At 37.0% G+C, this 24,977-nt stretch overlaps 1 protein-coding gene across 4 annotated transcripts in view; it reads left to right on the top strand.

Annotated features, from left to right (window-relative positions):
* The window catches only part of LOC134608747 (cadherin-6-like), a 220,478-nt gene that overhangs the window by 121,234 nt on the left and 74,267 nt on the right, over positions 1-24,977 (top strand). For all 4 annotated transcript variants that reach the window (XM_063451829.1, XM_063451832.1, XM_063451831.1 and 1 more), the window contains exon 3: positions 19,800-20,094. In XM_063451829.1, coding sequence (XP_063307899.1) covers positions 19,800-20,094 — 295 coding nt within the window. The remainder of the gene's footprint in view (positions 1-19,799; positions 20,095-24,977) is intronic.

Below are 24,977 nucleotides of genomic sequence, written 5' to 3'. Positions count from 1 at the left end.
TTCAGAATAGTTATGTTTATTTGACATTTCTCAGAAAAGGTGTTGCTCTGCAAATTAAGCAATTTTACTTCCTTCCTTCAAGGTCCTTTGCTATATCAGGTTTTCTGTAGAAGTGCTATATAGTTGAACAATGAGAGACTGGGCAGAATTTCCTTCAAAATGTCCATTTGTGGAAGAAATTGAATTGGATAGCTCATAAACACAGCGCATGTATCAAGTTTATTGTAGCCAAAACAAATACTTTCATAAAACCTCTAATTTTACATGTCACATACTTGGAGGGATAAATAATCGAAAGCTTACTTCCTACATAGAATTCAAGCATATAACTCACGTTCCATCTTATGCCACTCCTGAGATTATCCTGAGTTAGTAGAGGCTTATAAACATAAATTGTTCTTACGATAGCTCCCTGTAGCATAGCCTATAGTGATATATAGGATTCGCTATGATGATAAGAAGTAGAAGGTGCATCGGGCACAAAGTATGTCATAGTGAGGTCTATCAGCTTCAAGCACTTAAAATATCAAGAGGTCATCTGTCAGCAAGCAAAGATGCAAGTTTACCTACAGACCGATCCACCAGGGAGCAGTAAAAAGACTGCTACCTGCTGAGAAGGCACGATGTTTTATTTAACATCCTATCACAAATATCTTTATTTTTTTTTTGACCAGATTGGATTGCTTTCTATCCTTGCTTTTGAGTACTCCCCTAGCGATGATATTCTGTTAGCTGGTGCTGAAGTCATCATAATTTAAATTAGATTACAGATATCAAAATAAGTTTTCCTTCTGACAAACACTAAGCACCCTGTGCATATTGCTTTATTAATCATATGTGTGCCCTTCTAAGGCAATTCAAGGGCTTGAACATATATTCACAATTATGAAGTCAATATTTTCTGCATTTGTTTGTTTTAGAGGTTTTATTTTCACCCTCAAGTGTTTGAGAAATGAATACATAATGTGTGTTTTGTGTTTAAATTTGAATTGTATTTCATGTCTTTATGCAGAGTAAAGGGACCCTAACTATACACTTGTATAGAACAAATTGTCAAAACAGGAAATTAATACATGTTCTAATGGAATATTTATGAAACAATCATTCAGGCTGCACTCATATTGCACTGAATTTTTATTCTGATTAACGTATAATAAGATAAAACATGGAACCACACTTTTTTTTACAAACACTCTAAAAAGTGCGGCAGCCTACTTGCCCGCATCTTGTGGAAGAGATGGAATGAGTTCCATATCAACATCATAAACTGTACTCAAGGCTCCATCTTATTCCCCCAGGACATTGCTGCCTCCTTCCACACCTACAATTCATCCCTATATAATTTATGACCTCTGAAATCACAGGAGACACTTGAAAGAAGCAAGGCATTTTCGAAGGAGTACTCTGACCGGCACATCAGATCTCGAATGGACCAAGAGATGACAACAGAATTGGAGGCTGAGATTACTATGGAGAAAAAAAAAATGGCAGAGCACCTGGCCTAGACAGATTCCCCATTTAATAGTACAAAGCATTCAACAACCTGTTATTGCCACATATGTTAACCCTTTTTCAACTTCCTACTTCATGGGGGGGGGGGGAATCTTGACTCTGAATCTCTTGCAGCTCGCATCACAATCCTCCCAAATGAGGAGAAGTACCCAGAACAAAGTTCCAGCTTCAGGCCCATTTCTCTACTGAATTGTGTTGTAAAGATCCTAGCCAAGGTTTTGGCTGTCTGTCTGAGTATTGCCTTTGTTGGTCCACACTGATCATGGTGGCTTCATCCCCGGTAGAGAGGCAAGGGACAACACCAACCGTCTCCTCAATGCTGTCCATCTGGCCAGATCAAGGGGGATGCCATTGGTGATCCTTTTGACAGTGCAGAGCAAGCCTTTGATTGGGTTTACTGGTCATTTATCCTTCAGACCAGAGGGGCTATGAAGAGATGGCTTTGAAGACCGCTTCTGCAAATGGATCAAGACATTATATGCTGCACCTACTGCTAGGGTATGTGTGAATGGCGTTCCAATCATGATATTCAATGGTACACATCAGGGTTGCCCCCTCTCCCCAATCCTCTTTCCCTGACAGTAGAACTCCTCCTGGAGGCATCCGATCTAACCCATCATTCCATGGTCTGCAGTGTGCTGGAAATGGAAACAAGTTACTCGCATTAGATAAGGTTTGGTCAAGGGAAGAGCCACTACTTCAGGGCATCTCCACCCTACACCAGCTGCTGCTCTCTGCTTACCACCCGACACCACTCAGGTTTAAGGCACACTGGGAGGAAGCATTACAGGAATCATACACAGGTCAAGATTGGCAGAAGATGATGTTACTTGCCCATGAGGGCTCTCAAAGCACAAGAATTCAAGAAAGGAACTTTAGGATTCTCACACAGTAGTACCACCTCACATACCTGAACAATACCACATACCTTTACAAAAAATAAATACAACCCTTCCTACATCAGTCTTATCACTCCCTCCTCACATTTTTGCCTCCCTATTGTCCATTCTTCTGTTCTTCCCATTATTTTATATATATATATATATATATATATATATATATTTCTTTCCCCCACTTTTTTCTTTCCTCTCTATTCTCTGCCTTCACATTTACCCCATCATCTTCTACTTACCTACTACTCACCAACTTATTGTCCTACTCTTCTACCACTTAATCTCTAGAACTGACCAATATTCATCTTAGTTCCAAGCACTAAACCACCACTCTCAGTTTTTACAAACCGTAAATCACATGCCACGCGCCATGCCACAATGGTATAGCCAAAGCCACTTATACTTGGATATGTGATATATTATTAGAAACTCTGGATGCCCATTATATCTTTTGATGCCTTTGTCTAGTTAATCTCCTAATTATGTCGAAACTGTGGTTTGCATTGTTTTTAGGATGGAAAATCTGCTCATTTATCTCTACCTCATATTATCTAAACTGTACTGTATTTTTGCACATAAAGAGTGTCAAAACAAAAAAAGATAAAACTGGACTTATGAACATGTCACATGACCAGAGGCATAACTAGGATCCAGAAAGCTGAAATGAAAACTTGATGACACATACACTAATGGAGAGGTGGAGATATGTCACTAATGGAGAGGTGGAGATATGTCACTAATGGAGAGGTGGAGATAAGACATCCCATCTTTCCATGTCCTTTAAGCAGTGCGCTGCTCTCCAGGATCTCAATGATAGGATAGCCAGAAACAAGCACATTGTGTACAGCATATGTGTACAGCACAAGTTTTTCAACGCAATTCCGCCATGCTGCCTAATTGAGTGGTGTGCAGTAAAGTTGAGTTTCCCAGCAGCCCTTCCTGACAGTCACTTGGGGGACATCACCTGATCCCCCTAAATTGCCTGGCGAAGTCCCATGCTACTACTATTTATTTTTATAATATGCGGCTGCTTTAAAAAGAAGCTGTGAAATTGAAATGAAAAAAAAAAGAAACAAACAAAAAACACTAATATCCACCTGCTCCCTCCACCAACTATAGAGATCAAGGGCTAAAATGTACTAAAAAATAAAGTCAAAGGGAAGTTCAATTTAATCTGGGCTGGCCTTCAGTTATATACATGAGTCCTTCTTTCATTTTCCAGCAAAGCCAGCCCCCCTGACCACATGACCAGCTTATTTAGATTAGTGACATGAACTCATCTCTTGGATCTGAGCTTATGATTAGGGCTCCAAAAGTGTTATTACAAAAATTTGGATGCTGGAACAGCAGTGCAGTCATACAGAGACAGTAATGCTCTGTGATCAAAAATGTATCACTTCCTCGCAAAACAGGCCAGGACCATACAAAAAAAAACAACAACAAAAAAAAAACCAGTATACTAGATTAACCCATGGAATGCTGGGACAGTATAATGTCCACTGTGCATGACAGTATTCACTAGTGAGCGAGAGCAAAATCGCTATTACTGCTATTAGGCTTTATGAAATGTATGTCAATTGCTTCATAGCTCCATGACAATGACATTTGCTGGGCAACTAAATGGGAATAAAAAGAAGGCATGCAGAATTCTCAAATCTGTCAACAAGACATATTTAGAGGTTGCTGAGATGCAGTTTGATGAATGATAAATGTCCAAAGCGCCATACCATTTATGAATTCAGCCATTTCTGTAGCTATATTTTCGATAGACACCAAATTCCTTTAAATCAGATTAAACATTTTCCCAAAATTTGCAATTTGAAAGTATATTTATAGGTAGTGAATTATCCCCATACAATTTATCAATGGTAGCAGTATGTTATGTGAATTCATAAACCTAAAAAAGCATAGAAAACTGACAATAATTTGGAATCACAGATAATATTAGTACTAAAACAAAGAATAGTTTCTTGAATGTTTTCAACAAATGCAAAGAAAAATCTCACGACAGATATCCCATAGTTCTTCTGTAAGATGTTAACAAGGCAGTCTTCAGAAATAATTGTAAGACAAAAATGATATTACACTTTCCAAAATTAATGGTCTATGAAGTACATTCCCTTGTAGCTAACAAAGTTCATTAGTTGACAATTTGTAAGATAAGAATTTGACTTTTTGAAGACACCTTATAAAATGACCTGAAAATTATACCTGAACTTTTTTCTTCTTTTTTGTTCTGCAAACTGATCTCTTCATATGTAGCCATAAAATGTAAAAAAAAACAAAACAAAATGCATCTAACAGTCTAGCAAAGGTGTGCTAAAAGAAAATCACAGCATTAAGGAATAACATGTAATAACGTGTAGGTGTGCATAAATTAAAGTGGTTCTTTTACCATATCTTGCAAAGACCCCGAAGGTGACTTCACTGCTTACCCAGCAATGCAGAGAACGGTAGGTTTAACTTACCTTGAGCTGTCCTTTGTAATTGCCGCCATTTCCATCCAGTGGATCCACTTCATCTTCCAGGAGCCCATGTCAGTGCTGTACTCTCGTGCATGTGGGAGAGTACAGCACGATGCTGTTGCATCCACTGTAGACAATTTCTTTCCTCACATGCCTCCCTAGTAACAACTAGGATAATTGGCAAAACTTAGCGACGGTAGGATATCATATCAATGATCAGCTGTAATATTAAAACCACCTGCATAATATCATGTAGGTCCTCCTCGCGATAAACAAAAAAGCTCTGATGTGTTGAGGCATGGACTGCACAAGACTTCTATACATGTCCTGAGGTATCTGGCACCAAGGCATTAGCAACAGATCCTTTAGTTACTGCACATTGTGAGGTGGGATCAGATATGGGATCTATGGATTGGATTTGTTGTTGTTGCTTCTCAATCAGATTGAGATCTGGGGAATTTGGAGGCCAATGCAGCCTTAAACTATTTGTCATGCTCCTCAGACCATTCCTGAACAGTTTTTGTAGTGTGGCAGGGTTCATTATCCTGCTGATTGAGGCCACTGCCATCAGGGAACACCATTGCAAAGAAGAGCTCTATGTGGTCTGCAACAATCTGTAGGTAGGTGATATATTTTATAATAACAACCACATAAATAGTAGGACCCCAGCAGAACATTACCCAGAGCATAACACTGCATCTGCTGGCCCACCATCTTACCGCAGTGCATTCTGCTGCCCTCTCTTCCTCCCGGTAAACACATACCGGACCATCCAGCTGATGTAAAAGAAAACATGACTCATCAGTCCAGGCAACCTTCTTCTATTTCTCCATGGTCCAGTTCTGATGCTCACGTCCTTGCACCACTTTTGGTATGTACTAACCACTGCATACTGGGAACATCCCACAAAACTTGCAATTTTGGAGATGCTCTGACCCAGTCGTCTAGCCATCACTATTTGGCCCTTATCCAAGTAATTCAGATGTTTTCGCTTGCACGTTTTTCCTGCTTTCAACACATGAAATTCAGGAACTGACTGTTCGCTTGCTCCTTATATATATCTCACCGTTGACAGGTGCCACTGCAACAATATAATTAATATTATTCACTTCAACTGTCAGTGGTTTTAATGTTGTGACTGATCAGTGTAGTATAAATTTACAAGTGTTAATTATGATTCAATTTGCATGTATTTAATAAATTATCCAGGAAAATGTCTAACTAGAAAGTGAGTCGAAGAGGGGAACAATTTCCTATCTTCACAGTCTTTAAAGTCTTCTACCATATTACAGAGATACTAGGGCAGGTGTATGCAACTTTTGTCATGACAGCTGTTGTGGCCTACATCTCCACTAATGTTTTGCCAGCATTATAGCTGTAAGAGTATTACAGGTGATTTAGTCCACAACATTAGTAGAAGGTTGCCTACCCCTGTATTAGAGGTATGAATATTGACAGCCATCACCAGAAAGTTTCATAGAAGTTATGGGATACAAGGAAATTATAGCTTTTACTGGCATGAGGTTATATAGAAATGTGTATTTTGGGGGGCCATGGTTTATATGTTCCTCTAATTTTTTACAGTTAGCAGAGAGCTTTCATTACGTCATTGGAATGAGAGTCTTGTAGTAAAAATGTGTGTTTTCTTATATCCTGTTTGTGTTTAAAGATATTGTAGCAATGGTGTATTAAAATATGCTTATGACTAGTTGGAAGATGGAGAAGGACATCTACCAGTAATCTATGTACTTGCAGGAGGAGCATTTTTTTCAGATGAGAGAATGTACCAGGAAAAATAAATATTGGCTAAGGAAGACAGTGTAGGTTCTCAAACACCGCAAGCTCCTTTCAATGATTGTGACCTTGAGACAAAGACAATATACACATTAGTGCTTGCTAAGTCCCCTATCCTGGGGATTCACAAGTCATCAGAACGCTTAGGTGAATCAGTTTGGATTGCTTTATTGATTATGGGACCCTCTATTGAAGTTGTATACATGTGGAGTGTGATAGCATGGGAGAGAAGTCTGTGGAATGCTCATATTTAAGTATTTAAGTATATTTAATAGTAGAGCTATATGTAAGACAAATCTGTAGTTCCTTATAATTTTGCAACTGTTCTGTTTCCAATCAAACTGAATTATTGCATATCTGTGGACTGTAAATAGGTTGGTGGGTTATGTGTTGGGAGTGCTTGAATAAATACACAGGAGGACATTAATTACACTCGCTGCAGTTATGTCAAGCGCACACTCGTTACAATGCCATGTCTGCAGGCAATCCAGTGGAGGTTTGTCCACAGAGAAACTTAAGGAAGCGGCCACCAGATAATACATGTCAAAATTAGAAAAAATTATTCATTGCCAGTGGTCAAAGAGTGCGATATAGGAATTAGAGCTGTCAAATATTTTTTAATTAAGGCAGAGTTTAAAGAAGAACAAATAGAGTTTATTTTAGAAGGTATCTACCTTATTTAAACAAACAACTTTTTTTGGTTCAACAACGCTTTTTATCTTCAGATCAAAGGAACGGCGATGGGCACCAAATTCGCACCCAGTTGCGCTAACTTGTTTATGGTGTATTGGGAGGAACATTTTATATTCTCCATACATCCCTGGGTGTCGAGTTTGGTGTGTTATCGCCGTTACATTGATGATATATTTTTAATTTGGAATGGTTCTGTCCAACTTTTAGAGATGTTCGAATCCTTTTTAAATGACAATGAGTGGGGTATTATACTCACTACCACTCATAGTAAGACGGACATTCATTTTTTAGACCTTCACGTTTTTATACAAAATGATCAGATCAGAACTAAATTTTTTTTTTAAAATGGTAGATGCAAATGGGTACATTGAAAGAAATAGCTGCCATCACAATCCATGGTTGAACAATGCACCTAAAGGTCAATTTCTGAGGATCAGACGCAATTGTACTAATGATGAGGATTACATTCAACAAGCAATGAGAATAAAAGAACAGTTCTTGGAAAATGGATATGAAGAGAACAGATTGACCATAGCGATGGAAGAAGTTAAAAATACATCAAGACAAGTAATAACAAAAAAATTAAGAGAGTTATAAACAAGTACTGGCATATTTTAAGAGATGACCCAATTTTAAAAGAGATTCTACCAGCACAACCACAAATTATATATAGAGGTGCAGTGAACCTGAAGAAATCATTAGTTCAGAGTAGTGAAGGCCCAGCAACTAATAAACATTTTTTAAATCAGAAAAATGGGTACTATGGTTGTGGCACCTGCTTGGCGTGTAGGTCTACTAAGAGTAAAAAAAGGCACCTTACTAGTATTCAAGAATATATTAATAGGGACTTTACTATCATACTATCAAAGACCAACTTGTATTAAAATGCCCTTGCAACTTGCTCTACATAGGCCGGACTATTAGATGTATCCATATTCGGATCTCAGAACATGTACAGAATATCAAAAATGGACTGGAGACCCATAGTGTCTCCAATCATTTCAAGAAATATCATCATCAAAACCCAGAAAACCTGTTCTTCTGTCCCTTAAAAATTATAAAAAAAAGATTGGAGAGGGGGAAATTACACTAAAAAAATAGGAACAGAGGAAATGAAGTTCATTTATAATTTTAACACTTTGATACCGCACAGCCTTAATTCGGATTTTGAGATATGCCACTTTTTTAATCATTTAGGAATGAGTATAAGCACTTTTGCACTTTTTATTACATCTTTATGCACTTTCTCCCACATCTCCTCTACCACTAATTAATTTAGGAGGTTGGGATTAAAAGGTTGTTGACACATTCATTCACTTGATTTTATATATATTTATCAGTTAATTTTAATTTTCAGTTAATTTTAATATAAGAAAAAATGCAATAGATTAATCATCATATTGATGTTTATATCAACTAGCCTGTTTTTATTGATATAATTACTTAATCTCTTCTTTCTCTAAAGGATGTTTATTGTAATTATTTTATCCTATAGATTGTACCCATTGTGGTTGTTTATATGTATGCTATATTTAGGTTACAGATAATAAAACCGGAGTTTTGAACCGGAGTTTTGAACTAATTCCAAAGTGGAGCGCATGTGTCAGGCGCCATGCGTTCCAGTGACGTCAGCTATGCGCCCGAGTCGACACAAGTGACGTGACCCGGAAGTGAGATGCATGGCGCCTGAATTGGAATGCATAGTGCGTTCCAACATGCGACAACGAAACCCAGAAGTAGACGGAGGGGACAATTGAAAAGGACGCCAAGAAACTTTGACACATTACTACCGACAGAGGAAGCCCCTGATAGGAACGAAACGCGTTTCGGACTTTGAAAGACATTATTAGCCATTTGGCTATACTGGACTTTGGATTTATTTTACCTTATAATCCTTGTTTTTATATCTTTGTTTTTTTTTTATTATATACCCTGAATAAAGCTTTTTGTGAAGAAATTCTACTCATTCAGCTTCATTTCTATGCTGCTTGGGAACTACAGGCGTATTCAGAAGACGGACGGGGACATCCCATTTAAAAAGTCCCACTGCGCTACTCATGGGAGCCATATGATATTATTTGGCTCCAGGCTTGTGAGTACATAGTCTCTATGAAATTAATCTTTTTATACTAATTGACAATATTACACCATTTGGTTTTATGTTTCTTTTTAGACGCATCTAGACGTGTGATCCACCAGTGTATGTATTTTACTTCTGTATTTGTTAGAGTGGTTTAAGGGGTTCCCATTCTTTGCTATCACACCGATTCACTTGTGTTCACTGTATACATTTTGTATTTGCCGTTACTGACATTGTTTCCATTTGTGAAAGGTTTAATTTGCAAACATACACTACACAGCATTGCAGTACTACAATTGTTCTTCCCCTTCTTCCACTACAGCACAGACTAATTAAATGATAATGAAGGATGGCTGTCTAGATAAGTCGTTGAGGATAATTTGTCATGTGTAGAATTTAGGTTGCTTTTTAAAGCTGTCCAAACAGAGTGCACCTCAGACATGCTTAGTGTGCTTAGATTTTTTAAATGCCCCATTTAACCCACAGGATGGTGTCAAACAGGACGCCCAGTGTGTGATAGTTCAAAAGTCTTAACATTTTTAAATCATTACAAGGAAACCTAGCATTAGTGCCCAGAGCTTGCAAAGGTTGTGAGTTTGCGGACAAGACATTTTTCTATTCATTCATGTACACCCGTAAACCAGATTTAGGGTTTGTGATTTCAGTCTTTCCATTGGGATTTTTTTTCTGCTCATTGTGCTTCCACATGTGTCATGTAACTAACAAATGTAAAGTATATTAATAGATTTTGTGACAACCCTTACAGAAACGTGGACAAACTGCATTCATTTCACTTATTGAGTTTTTTCACAAGGGTGAATAGGTTTACTTTCTTATGTGTTGTTCCATGTAAAATAATATATTCGGGGCATGTAATATCTCAAATAAAATGTTTTTTTATTTAGCAAAAATCATCATAACATTTTTAAAAAGATTTGAACTCAGGTTGGCAGCACAAAATCTTTAAGGAAAAGGGCACAGGAAAACATAAATATTTGCAGAACACAGTCAATACTAGTACTATCTATGTTTGCTGCTAATGTGTCATCCAGTAAGAACACTGTTTGCCTTCTAGAAATGTCTCCTTTATGTGTGTCTGATGCAAGTGTGTATGTAGAATTATTGGAATTTGTTTTTCTTTTGCAATGTCATGGACATGAGCCATATATATGAGGAATCTATCTTATCTATCTATCTATCTATTTATCTATCTATGTAGCCATCTATCTCTTGCCAGCAAACATCTGCGATAATTTTATGGTTTTAGTTTTTAAGCTTTACCTTGTCACTTTAACTTACAAGATGACTATGACAGAGAAAAAAAAACTATAATTTATTTTTCTGAGTAATAACATGAGTGCATCTGGGCTGGCTCCATGACCTCAATTCTTACGGAAGAAAGATGAGTCATTGCTATGGAATGATCTTGAGAAATATTGAAAGGATTTATCTATATCCATCAGTTAACCAATAAAGTCATTTCTGCACAACCAGTCTTTCTCTCTAGTCTGACAGTCTTTACATTAATCACTTGCTCATGATACAGAATTACAGACACGTATATCACTCGATGTCTACTCATTAGAGCACTTTATTCATTATCTGTAAATGGAGCATTTAAAGGAACGCTATAGGAAACCTGTCATTTTTGTTTTATATGACATGATATAAAATGCTTCATTTAAACTATATTTCACCAAAATAAAACTGCCCATTTGTGAATATCAGGATCAAGTCTGAATGAAAACATCGGTTCAGAGAAAGCATCCATGTAAGGATTAGTATAGTTCTACTGTGAAAGCTTTTGTTTTAAGTCTCTGGTTTGATGTGTGTTGGTTTGAAGCAAGTTGACTATATGTGAAAACAAACTTTTTACACATTTTTTTTTTTTTTATGTCTCGTAGATATGCTTTATCCACCAATAATTATGGATACAAATACTTGAAGCATATGGTATTGTGTTTTGGATAGTTAACTGCTTGTTAGGTTACTCAATTTTACTAAACATGTAATATTTTAAAGGGACCCTCCACTGACCAAGTAAAAATAAAATAAAAAGATGACTGTTTAGATGATTTTTTTTATACATTTTTCATTGTAGGCATAAAAAACAGCTCGTAAAAGCTACAGTTCTCTTGCCTGAAATCTTTACAAACCTTCCATTTCTAAAACCAACGAGAGACTTCCCAAATAAACTGAATATTAAATCTTTGCAAGGCAGGTGTCCTGAGCTATTGACAGTCTCTTGAGTTTGAGCTAACCAAACCAGGAAGTAGTAGGACCAGTTGTCTGCTTGAAAGCCAGGGGGTGTAACCAGGTTAATTTATAAACGGCCTATTTCTATTGAAATCTACACATTTTGTAAAATTACAAAAAGAAGACAAACTCTTCACACATAAAGCATTTCAGCAAGCTAAAGTCTTTTGGGGTTTAGGGGTCCAGTGTGTCCCTTAAGTTCAATCTGTCCTTGATAGATTTTTCCTGGGATATGGTTAAATCACACCTAACTCTGCCTTCCTAACATTGTGCATAATTTTGTACTGTAAAAAAAAGTGCAAAGAAACATGAGTTGAGAAAGCTGAACAGAAAACTGCGAGCTGGATAAACTACCAATGTTGATTGAAAGGAAGATGCTGTAAAGATATGTATTACGTTTTTGCAAATAAACATAACAGGCTGTCTTCTTTCTAGTTAACGGGAGAGCTCCTGAAAAATGTAATTGTGATACCAGTTTTGTAGAAGAAAATATAAACTTTACTAGTTGATAATTAGTTCAATTACATCATACATTATGCCAGTAGGATGCATTTTCTTACTGGCAATGATTACTAAAAATATTGGGCTCATGATTAGTAGGCCTATTCAGAACTTAAATAAAAGTTACTATAGACACAAAATTTTTGCTAATTCACATTACATGTATTTCTGCTTCGTAAGCCAAAGGAATTGAAAGAATTGATGTCTTTGTAGATTTTTTTGTTGTTTGCTTCAGGCAATAATGAATCTTACACTTGCTAATGTTGTCTTCCTGTCAGTGTGTGCTTCAAATGTAGATGGGGGTTTGGTTTTGCCGATGGCTAAAGCCACACACAATGAGGGGGGAATTTCTATGCGTGATTTTGTTGCAGCCACAAAATAACCCAGGTTAACCTAGCCTGAAGTTAAACATGTCTATGCAGCACTATAAGGAGAGGAAAATAAAAGTTTGACTCTAACCATGCGATGATATATCCCAGTCTTTGAAAAATCCAAAAAGGGACACCCTTTTAAGTAGGATGTCCAAGAGGTGTAGTTAATACATCACATTTTATGTTAATAAGTAACATATATATTTATGCTATTAATTAAATTAAGCAAAAAATATTGGATTTATAGAAATTAATTTCTTAAGTTTGAACACCCACTGTAGTCGGTTTCATAACACATTCACAGATATGAAATGAATGTAATGAACTCCAGAAAAGAGGGATAAATACATTTTGATCTTGAAGAGGGACTGACCATTTCAAAGATGCCCACATGTGAGGAATATGTGACACTTTATTAGCAGTATTATCTTGTACTTTTTGTGTTCAATATTTTAGACGGTTAAAATCAGCTTTGGTGTGAATTATTATTTTTGAAAATGGTATGAAACTTTTTCATACTATATTTTTTTCTCAGAATTACATGTTAGAAATATACTTAACGAGTTTCACCTAAAACACAGGCTTTCTCATAAGACCATACTCTGTAAACACTTTTGAGAACTGTTATAGGTGAAACGTGTTAAGTGTATTTGACATACTGTTTTATATATTCTTTTTTATCCTGTTATTACTTTTATTGGTTTTTATAATGAAAGTACTTTTTTATTGGGCCTGTTTCTGCTGCTTCTGGATTTTTGAGCTATATCCCTGGTGAGGATAATACCACCCAAGTGCAATTGGATTGAGCAAACTTTAAGCATGCGAGTAGGTTTTTAACCTTTTTTTATTATATTTCTCACCTCATATCATGGTGTACACTATTGTGGTTTTTACTTTGTCTCTCCCTATATAAGTATATCTATGGAGAGCTACCATCTATACCTATATCCTTGAGTGGGGATCATATCACTTTACACGCTATCTTTGGAGCCATATCTACAGCTCCATTACATGTGAGTGCACATTTTATATTCACACCTTCCCCTGCTCCATAGCTCTACATATTACACCATATACAATTTTTCTCTTCAATACACGTCAATACATAGAATCTGCCTCGCACTTGATCCTTAGCCGGGGATTATTCTGCCCAGTCACTTAATTTGGAGCTGTATTGAATCTCCTAAAAAGTGTGAGTGCACATTTATATATTACTTAAAAAATCTTCAGTTCAAATACTACACTATTGTGTTCCATTGTTTTTTCCCCCCTTTCATTTCATATACCACAACGAGGAATATTTAAGCACTGCAACCTTCCCCTGTTTTTTTTATCTAGTTCTTGATTGGGAAGAAAGAGACTCTGCATTTGATGTTTGAGCTGCTATTGCACTGTAATCATTTTACTTAAGTGCTGAATTATCACCTTTGTGTTAAGGTGTACGAGTAGGTGTTTTTTTAAAAGGGCCAATTAAAATTCATGCCAAATTGAAAATGGTTCCAGAAGTAAAAAAAGTAAATTAGGAATTGCACAAGATCCTAGATGCAGCTTCTTGAATTGACACTTATGCTTATATACCACTTACTGTAATGTTCTGTAGAAAGCTTAGTATATGATACTATACAAATGCTTGCTATTTGTATTAATATTAATAATAACACAGTTAAGAGAATTAAGATTCTGGAATGTTCAAGTTAAATGCTCTTTCAGAGATGTACAATCCTGCTACAGAATAGTGGTAGAACTATATTACAAAGAAACCCATGCATCCACCATGACTAGAGTGAGTGATAGTTGACCCAAGGCTTGACCCTCTCTGACATTTGGTACTTTTTCTAATCCTATGGAGGCAATTTGTGTTGGCAACTCATTATTGATGCAAGATGGTTGATTAGTCTTCCACAAATGTGAAAGTGAATGTTTAGAGTAATTGTTCAGCATTGTCCTGAAATATTTTGAGAACAAAACCAGTGTTATCTGCCATTATATCTAGGCATCCTGGGCTTTTTTGGTCTGGAATGTTGACGTCTTTGTCCTTTATGTCAAACGTGAGCCAAACTACTGTCATATTTAAATAAATATAATAATAATAATATTTCCCTTGGGGTTACATTGATTATGTTATTATTGGGTAACCATCACTAAACCATATAAGGGTAGTCAATATCCTAAACGGTCTGATGTGGTAATTTGACAACTTGTAAAATAATGGGTATCATAACTGATATATGTTATAAACATCTATATGCATTGATGAAGCCTCTAAATTCCACACAAAACACTTCCAACTTTCTTCATTTTTGTTTTTTGTTTTATCCCTTCTGTAAGTTAATTCCTATGTACGCTTTTGTGCCATGGATTTAATTCTTTGAGTATATTTGAAAAAAAAAAATTTCAGTCGATGTGGGCTGGAGTGTGGCTGCTAATCGATGTGCTGCTTTAAATATGGAACTGCGTGTTCCTTAAATTTGCAAGTGAATAAATTTTTTAAATGTGTTTCCTATATTTGGCTTCAATTAAAATACAGAAAAGAGCATTGTTATTTTATAGAACAATTTTACCATTTTTGTTTCACCCACAGATAATGTGCTTTCATCCTCCACAACTTGTGACATTTAGTTGAATGTCATGGTTTAAATGGTCATTTGGAGCAGAATAAATAGTTGTTTTCAATAGGGATACATGTGGTTATATGCATCCAGAAGCTTGCCAAATAAGCCATGTTTTCAGTTGATTAGTCGTTAAAGGGGAACTGTCACTTCCCAGGATTTTTAAAAGAAAACTGTCACTCCTCTGGAAATTACACCATAGATGACAACATTGAAAATCACCTATAACTTGTGTTAACCTTTTTTTCTTGAGATGCTCTGCTTTTTTTTTAAATGTATATTAAAGACTTAATTAGAGTAATTACATCACAACCCAGCCCAGTCAAGGCACAGCTAGGGCACACATTGCAAATGAGGAGGAGAAACAGAAACATTGTCTTTATGCTTTCTGTATGCTATTAGGTGATAAGGACCGAGTTTATAACAATGACTAACAGAGAGCTTCGATGGAGGGTTAAGCAAACATAGTATTAAAAAGGCTGTGAAGTGATAGCTGCTTTTAAAAATTTATCCCAGTATTTAAAAAATAAGCATTTGTGAGATGCCAAAAAATAAATTAAATGTAGAAATTCACACCTCTTTACCCAGCAACTAGGTGCCTCCATCTTGGCTCCCTGACATTTATTGTAATTAGATCTGCCCTTTTCACCCAGCAGTCAACATAAAGATAACATACAGAGAAGAATTCAAATATGAACCAATGTTTCTATCTATCCTCCCTCATTTCCATTGTGTGCCCTGGCTGTGCCTGAACTAAACTGGATTTATGTGAACTAGAAAACCCCACAAGATTTAATTTGGTGGAACAATGTTGTCTCTTCTATATGAAGAGATCTGCAAATTGTAATGAACTCAATCAGAATGGCAAATTTAGGCACAAATATCTGATTGGAAACATTGGTTAACATTGGTTACTTTTGCCTACCTTTTGCAATCTGGTTTTCGATTCACTACAATCGAAGTTTAGTGGGTAAGAAAAAATATATCATAAATACATTTTTAATTATGTCCACGTACTAGAAAGGTTTCAGTTAGTTATTCACATATCTGGTTCCCTCTTAAGTGACATATCGTCTGTTAGAAACATATTAAATGCAATATATGTCCACTAATACGGAAATGTCTATAACTGTTAAATTAGCTGTTGCTATGTATTTATTGTGTCTTTTATAAACAAGTTGCAGGTTTTGTGTAAACTATACTACTACCTAAAGACTAGAAGATTGATCAGGGAATTGCATATTTCAGACCCAAAGAACTGAGGGGGAAAGATTTGGAGAATTTTCCCAGTCTGGTTATTTTGGCTTGAATTGTGAATACCCTTGTCTATTCCTGAGTATTCCCAGTTAGCACACATTGTAAACACTAGGTTTGGTTTTAAAATTGGAGGTTGCTCTAAATGTGTAAAGGCCTTAATGTTAATGTTAATGTTAAAATTCATGATGTACGTAAGAAATGAATATATACATGTGGTATGTGCTGAGCTAAGGATTTTGGGCAACCAGTACAGATCAATACCTGTGCACATTATGAAAACTGAAATGTATACAGATCAATATAGTTCTGTATTTTTGCAGTGCAGTGAATATCTGTGTTACACGAAAGAACACTCATATTTATGTATTATACAGGTCTAGATAATAACCAGCTATGAGAATGCAATAATTATACTTCATGCATGGTGATACTACCTAATACTACAGTACCAACCTCCACAAGCCAAATGCATTTCGTTCCAGGAGGTCTGCTCCAAATAAAATATTATAGCTTTAAAGAATGTACTGTATCAGATTTCACAAAAAAAAAAGTAAGATTAAACTGAAAAAGTAGTCACATTAAATGTGTTAATCTAGTTATAAAAACAATACAATGTGGACAGTTAACTAACCATAATCTGACTTGGAATTCAATACTTTGCTATGTGGGTGATAATATAATATAAAACGTAAATTGATTCAGTACTCTCCAGGGTTTGAAACAAATGATGTTCTAGCTATTGGTATCATATTGATACCATATTAATAGACCAAAAGATAGTATTTAACCCCTTAAGGACACATGACATGTGTGACATGTCATAATTCCCTTTTATTTCAGAAGTTTGGTCCTTAAGGGGTTAAAGGACAGGAGAAGAGAGACGTGTGCCATGAAAGTCACCTCCTTGTTTCCCTGTGAAGTTACAAGTAGAAGTGCAATTAGAGCATTCCCTGAGTAGAATGCTTTCCCTAACTGTTCCCACCTCCTGTGACATTCCGATCCAGTACTAGCACGATATTTTGTATACCGCAATACAAAAATAAAGTGGCTCAATCCTTCTTTTCCTACAGAGCACCACAATTATGGAATAACCTTAGGGACACAGTCAAAGGTGGATGTAGTGTTTGTGTGTACTAGATGCAATGTGTTTAGTGGATGCAGTGTCTGTGTATTAGACGCAGTGTCTCTGTATAGTGAATGCAGAGTGTTTGAATGGGTGGTGGATGTAGTGTGTGTACTGTGAATACAGGATGTTTGTGTAGTGGACACTCTGTGTATAGTTAATGCAGAGTGTATGTTATTGTAGTGAATGCAGAGTGTGTGTCAGTGTAGTGAATGCAGAGTGTCAGTGTAGTGGATGCAGAGTTTGTGTTAGTGTAGTGAATGCAGAGTGTGTGTCAGTGTAGTGAATGCATAGTGTGTGTCAGTGTAATGAATGCAGAGTGTGTGTAAGTGAAGTGAATGCAGAGTGTGTGTTAGTGTAGTGAATGCAGAGTGTGTGTTAGTGTAATGAATGCAGAGTGTGTGTCAGTGTAGTGATTGCAGAGTGTGTGTCAGTTTAGTGGATGCAGAGTGTGTGTCAGTGTAATGAATGCAGAGTGTGTATCAGTGTAATGAATGCAGAGTGTGTGTTAGTGTAATGAATGCAGAGTGTGAGTCAGTGTAATGAATGCAGAGTGTGTTAGTGTAATGAATGCAGTGTGTGTGTTAGTGTAATGAATGCAGTGTGTGTGTTAGTGTAGTGTATGCATGTAGTGTAAATGGAGCATTCCCCCCACACCCCCCACTTTAAAAGTGAAAAATGTTATTCCCCCCTCCCTGGTTCTTACCTGGTCCAGGGAGGGGGGAGATTCCATCCCTTGTGGTCCGGTGGCATGGTGGAGCCCCCCGGCTCCTTGTATTTGCAGAGGGGGCCCAGCAGTCTGCAGCAGTATATTACAGCATTTCCCACTCTCTAACTCCTGCGAACGTGAAGTACGTGCCGCGCGGAGCATTGCCATGGTAACCCGTGGCAACGCTCTGACGGCCGTGGGTCTTGCGGGAGTTAGAGAGATGGAAATGCTGTAATGTGCTCCTGCAGTCTGCTGGGCCCCCGCAAGTATAGGTAGCCAGGGGGCCGGCGGCTGCACATATATATATATAACGATCATCGCTATATATATGTGCAGAAAGGGAATGTGGGGCCTGGGAATGCCAAAGCAGTCCGGGCCCCCCAGGACCGCCGGGCCCATGACAACCGTCATGGTTGTCATCCCCTGGTGGTGGCCCTGTACCTGTCACATATTGAAAAACTTATCTGTGACACATTGTTGCACTTTTTGTCATTAGAAAGACGAACACAGTTTAAACCAGAGCAGTTCAAGTCATTAGAGCCAGGTAGCCATTGCTACCAAAATTTGATATTTGGAACCTAACTTGATATGGTATGTTGATTTTTTTTATTTCTCTAAAACACCGATGGATGTTTTTCAAAACTGAAACGTCGTAAACTTTTGTGTCTGGCATTTGTCCAATCGCCTTCTTGGCTTGCATTGGAAAGATACAGATGACAGCATCTGAAAGCATCTGTCTCATCAATCATACGTTGCTTGTCCTATTTCATGCAATCTAAACTGTTCAGTGTGCCTGATTCTTGGAGTGTGGGATGATATACAGAAGAATCATTTTTCACTTAGGTTTTTGGAGTTTTTCAATTAAATTGAAATGTAAAAGCAATCAATGCCTAATTAAAAAGAATAATTCTTAACATGCACTTAGATAATTTCATATATTACAAATGAAAATGTCATATAGGCATTTTTTTGTTCTCTCATAACTGTGATTGCGTGGAACATAATAGGGAAAAATCGCTGATGCAGAATGAAGAAAGAGAGATGTATATTAGTTTAAAACTCATTCCCGTTGTCTATATATTGATTGTCTCTTTGTCTTAGAGTATATGAAATGATTGTTTCTGCTATTGTTGCAAAAAGGAAACAAATTGATTTAGCAATTTTTAGTTGCACGTTGGTGGGCTAGTTTCTGGAGAGGATTGATAATGCACATGCAGAGAAAGAATGGATGGGGTGTGATAAAGAGGGCCGGTGTACATAGATTTTGTGACAGTAAAGATGACCTTTGATACTTTATTATACAGAAAACAGATGGCATCAGCTAGTGATCAATGCCAACAAGATTATGAGAGAGCAGCATATTTAAATAGCTACTTAACCCTTCTATAGTCTAGTTTGGCACTAAATGAAGAATTCTAGAAAGAAAATTAGACATCGCTGAATAGCAAATTGATTTATGAATATAAAGCTTAAACCACATATGTAATGAAATGTGCTTTAATCAAACTACCTTCCCAATTTGTTTTTTAATGCCAGCTTCACTCAGATCAGGACAAAGGGGATGGATCATTGAAGTATATCCTTTCGGGAGATGGAGCTGGGAAGTTATTCATTATCAATGAAAATACAGGAGATATCCAAGCTACTAAACGTCTGGACAGGGAAGAAAAGCCAGTGTATATTCTGAGAGCACAGGCTGTGAACAAGAAAACAGGGATACCAGTTGAACCGGAGTCAGAGTTTGTTATCAAAATTCATGATATAAATGACAATGAGCCAAAATTTACTAAGGAAACGTATACCGCTACAGTTCCGGAAATGTCCGACGTGGGTAAGTACAGTTTCATAAATTGTTCATGGGAAAGCAAATAGTATGAAACTAATTGAAACAATGTATAACAGTAATTGTAACAATAAATAATGTGTCTGGTCTTTCAGAGGGCAATTTGACTATATCACATACATACACATCTCATGAAGATCATGGTGAGTCAAACTGTCCTGAAGTAGTGCTTCCCATCTTTTAAGTTCAGGTGATTTAAGTGGATACAATGCATAAATATAGAGATAGATAGAGTGACAGATTTTTAACATTTACATGAAATGTCCTACTGAAGAGAGCCTTGGATGCTGCCACACAGAGGAAGTGAAGTAAGAAAGCTCAATATAGGAAGAAACATAAAGAAAGGATAGAGTTAGGGTTGAGGAGACAGTCTGCAGCGGACCTTAAAAAGTGATGCAGTCTTGCTCTGTTGGCATTATTCCCAAAGTATTCGTCTGCTGATTTTTTTTTATTATTATATTTTTGTTGTCAATCTTTGTTTTTATTGAGGCATATGATGGTTCAGTACAGAAAATAAAGTGATGGGTTAATGCATGTAAAACATACAGTTTGCATAAGTGTACACAATAGTTGCATGTATTCCCAAGAGTAACAGCCTCTTTTTTTTTTTTAAAGTTTAACAGTAGAGTTGTCCTTACAGGTTAAACAAACTAAGCAAATAAAACAATGAAGGTGTGCTGAACGAAATTGAGTGTGACCTCGTTGGCAGAACAGTAGCACTATTACTAGCAGCAACACTACCAAAAGTGTCATTATTACAGGATAAGCAAGCTAGACAATGACGGTTCGGTTAACTGGTTGGACTGTGACCTCGCTGGAAGGACAGTAGTATCATTGCTAGTGGTGTCGTCGCCATTAGTATCATTATTACAGACTAAAACATGCTAATCAAGCTAAACAATAAGGGTCTGTTTAATTAAGTAGAATACGATCTCGTTTGCATAACATTAGTATTATTACTAACTGCATCATTATTATATTTTTGTATTACAGCCCTGCATTTGCACAGCAGACCAAGTCTGACATAGTAGACAATAGGCCAGCAAGCAGGATCCTTAAATGAACACTCCAAACAGCTGCTGAATTGCTTTAGGGGTTAAGAGAGTGTTCCTGCAGACTTGTTTTGTAAAAGTACTGATTAGGAGAAAAAACTTTTATAACTTCCTTTTGGTAAGACTTAAAGCTATCAGCCACACAAGTGAGAGGGCTTCTTTCCCCATTCTGTGTTTGCTAAATGTGGAAGTGAAGGCTTCTCATAGATAATCATTAGATATGGTGCTTCATTGGCTTTGCAGCACATTGATTGCTGTGCACACGTCCAGCCTTCCAATGCTTCTCTATGAGAAGCATTGGATTGCCTGTAATGATCTCACAGAGGTGGAATGGACCTGCAGTGAACAAAGTAATAATTTCTAAGGGAATCAATGGGGACCCTAAAATCTAAATTGTTAACACTTCAGTGTTACAAAAGACAGGTATTTATTTTAACATTGGAGTAACTCTGCTCACACAACCAAAGCAATGACATAGAGATTAATAACAAGCATTGCTTCTAGCCTTAGCAAGAGATACACAGTACCAGGATGTTTTTGGAAATGTATCTTTTGCTTGTCCTGACATTGATCCAACACTTAAAGGGAAACTATAGTCACCTGAACAACTTTAGCTTAATGAAGCAGTTTTGGTTAGAACATGCCCCTGCAGCCTCACTGCTCAATCCTCTGCCATTTAGGAGTTAAATTCCTTTGTTTATGAACCCTAGTCACACCTCCCTGCATGTGACTTGCACAGCCTTCCATAACCACTTCCTGTAAAGAGAGCCCTATTTAGGCTTTCTTTATTGCAAGTTCTGTTTAATTAAGATTTTCTTATCCCTTGCTATGTTAATAGCTTGCTAGACCCTGCCAGAGCCTCCTGTATGTGATAAAAGTTCAATTTAGAGATTGAGATAAAATGATTTAAGGTAAATTACATCTGTTTCAAAGTGAAACCAGTTTCTTTTTCATGCGGGCTCTGTCAATCATAGCCAGGGGAGGTGTGGCTAGGGCTGCATAAACAGAAACAAAGTGATTTAACTCCTAAATGACAGTGAATTGAGCAGTGAAATTGCAGGGGAATGATCTATACACTAAAACAGCTTTATTTAGCTAAAGTAATTTAGGTGACTATAGTGTTCCTTTAACTGTGTTTGTCAAAAAATGTATGTGACTTCAGGGATAATCTCCTTGATAAAGGGGTAATTAGAATCACATTTTCAGGCAGTAGGTGTGTGTTCAGGTCATTGGTATTAGACAACATGAAGGTTTAGTACCACTATATAGTGAAACATTTGTCATCTAAATTGCGTTACAAATGGCCCTCAATAAATATCGATGGACCTCGGAAAAATAATTTTCAATGTTCACAAGGCTAAAAAGGTTTATTACATCATTGACATTAGTATCTGTCAATCTACAGTGAAAGACATAGACTATGAATGGACTGCATCACATTTGTTAAACTTCCCAGGAGTAGTTTTCCATCTAAAATCACTCTGAGATCAAAGTTTAAATTACTCCAAGAGGTCACAAATAGGACCTACGTTAATGGCTAGGACTTTGAAAGTATCTCTGCCATTAGTTAATGTCAGTGTTCATTAGTCAAGTGCAAAAAAAAAAAACAACACTGAAGAATATCAGTATGCATCATACCATGGAACTAACCACTAATTTAGCAAAACACAGTTGCAGCCTTTACAATTCTCGAAAGGCAAGCTAGGTGATCTAGATAATAAATTGAAGAATGAATTGTGGTCAAGTGAGACAACACTGAGAGCTTTTCAGTATAGATGAGAAATCATGTTTGGCAAAAAGAAAGCATTGTACCTACACATAATAATCTCATTCTAAACCAAGTCAAAGTGCTTATATGTTTGTTGAAGGTTTACTTAGTGTGAGCCACACAGGACTGCAAGCATTTTTAATCACAACCAAGTGGCTGGAACCAAAGAAATGTCAAGTTTTGGAAAAGCTGACAGACGGTTGGACATTAACCCACTTTAAATGGAATGGCATGATTTAAAGCAAGCAGTTCAGTGAATTCAGAAATAGCAATGATTCTAAAATGGAAATGGACCCAAACACCTTTAAATGATGTGCAAAGCTGATGAGCAATTACCAGAATAGATTAATTCAGTCAGGACATAAAAAGTAAAAATACACTGAGCATTGTTTAATCAACTCTTCTTTTTGTGTTAGAATGTATATGAAGGTCAGGCCAAATTTATAGTCAAATTCTGAAGGGAAGATATATTTTATATAATTTCTGTATTTTTTCCTGTTAATATTTTGAAAAACAGCAAAGTGAAAATTTCTTATAAAACAAAATATTTACAGAAAAGAATACAGAGATGTTATAAAATATGTAAAATATGTATTATAAGACATTTTCACTATGCTGCTTTGCAATGCATACGACTCATTTCATTATTGTGGATACATTGTCTACACTCTTCAGAACAATGTTCCAAAAGAAAACCACAGTAAATCTATTTATGTGTATGTATTTGTGCAAGTACACGCAGTTATAGGTAAAGAGAAATATTAAAACACATAATCTGTAGCCATGAATTAGGTATTTTTGACTTGAAAAGGGATAAAACTACAAATGATTGTAGTTGTGCTCTGGTTTTGTATAGATCCTCCACAATGCATGATAGTAATCATTTGTGTGTGTGTGTATATATATATATATATATATATATATATATATATATATACAATCAGGGAGGAGATCTCTAACCTCTCTCCCTCCCCTTCCAATACATTACCCAACTCCACTCCCTCCGCTGTTCTATGCTCATTCGTACCTACTACAACGGAAGAGGTTTCTGCTCTGCTCCGGTCCTCCCGCCCAATCACCTGTGTCCTTGATCCTATTCCCTCATATCTCATCCGCACTCTGTCTCCTCTCTTGCTCTTCCTCTCACTAAAATGTTCAATCTCTACTGCCATTTCCCTCCAAGATCCTTGAGAGAGTTGTCAGACTTCATCGAATCCAACTCTCTGCTTGACCCGCTTTAGTCTGGAATCTGCACTCGTCACTCTGTTGAAAAAGCTGTGAACAAAGTGTCCAGCGACTTAATTGCTGCTAAATCTCATGGCCATTACTCTATCCTAATTCTCCTTGATCTTTCTGCTGCCTTTGAAACTGTTGATAATCAACAGCTTCTTCTCATTCTCCGTTCTCTCTCCTGGTGCTCGTCCTGCCTCTCCCAGCACTTTTTCAGTGCTTCTTTCTCTGGCTCTGCCTCTTCTCCCCAACCCCTCTCTGTTGGAGTTCCCCTAAGGCCCTGTTCTTCGTCCCCTACTGTTCTCTATCTATACTTCCTCCCTTGGTCTATCCTCTATCCGTACTCTCACATCTGATGCTGGCCTCCAAGACTTCTCCAGGGCTGCCCCTTTTCTGTGAACTCCCTTCCCTTCTCCATTAGACTTTCACGCAGTCTCTACTTCTTCAAAAAATCTTTGAAAACACACTTCTTCACCAAAGCATATCATTTAAACTGTTAGCGGGTTTTCATCCTCCCCCCCATGACTTATCTCCTGCAACTGTAAAAAATAACCTACTAAGTTCTCAGTGAATACTTTTCTAGTAAGCTATTTCATTAACCCTACTTATACCATTTGTGTCACTATATCCCACTCCCTCTAGCATATAAGCTCATAGAGCAGGGTCCCCAACCCCTCTGTTCTTGTGCGTCCAATTGTCTAGTTACACTTATGTGTCTGTTAGTCCACCCACTGTACAGAGAGCAAACAGAGCCCATGGGTTAGACGCGGCCTCAGAACTATAAATATATGTGGCCCCATTAACAATCCCTAAGTTTGGTG

The sequence above is a fragment of the Pelobates fuscus genome, chromosome 4, assembly GCF_036172605.1.
Source record: "Pelobates fuscus isolate aPelFus1 chromosome 4, aPelFus1.pri, whole genome shotgun sequence".
In the NCBI taxonomy this organism is placed as follows: domain Eukaryota; kingdom Metazoa; phylum Chordata; class Amphibia; order Anura; family Pelobatidae; genus Pelobates; species Pelobates fuscus.
The sequence above is the reverse complement of the archived record's forward strand: the minus strand, read 5'-3'. Positions and strand labels throughout refer to the sequence as shown.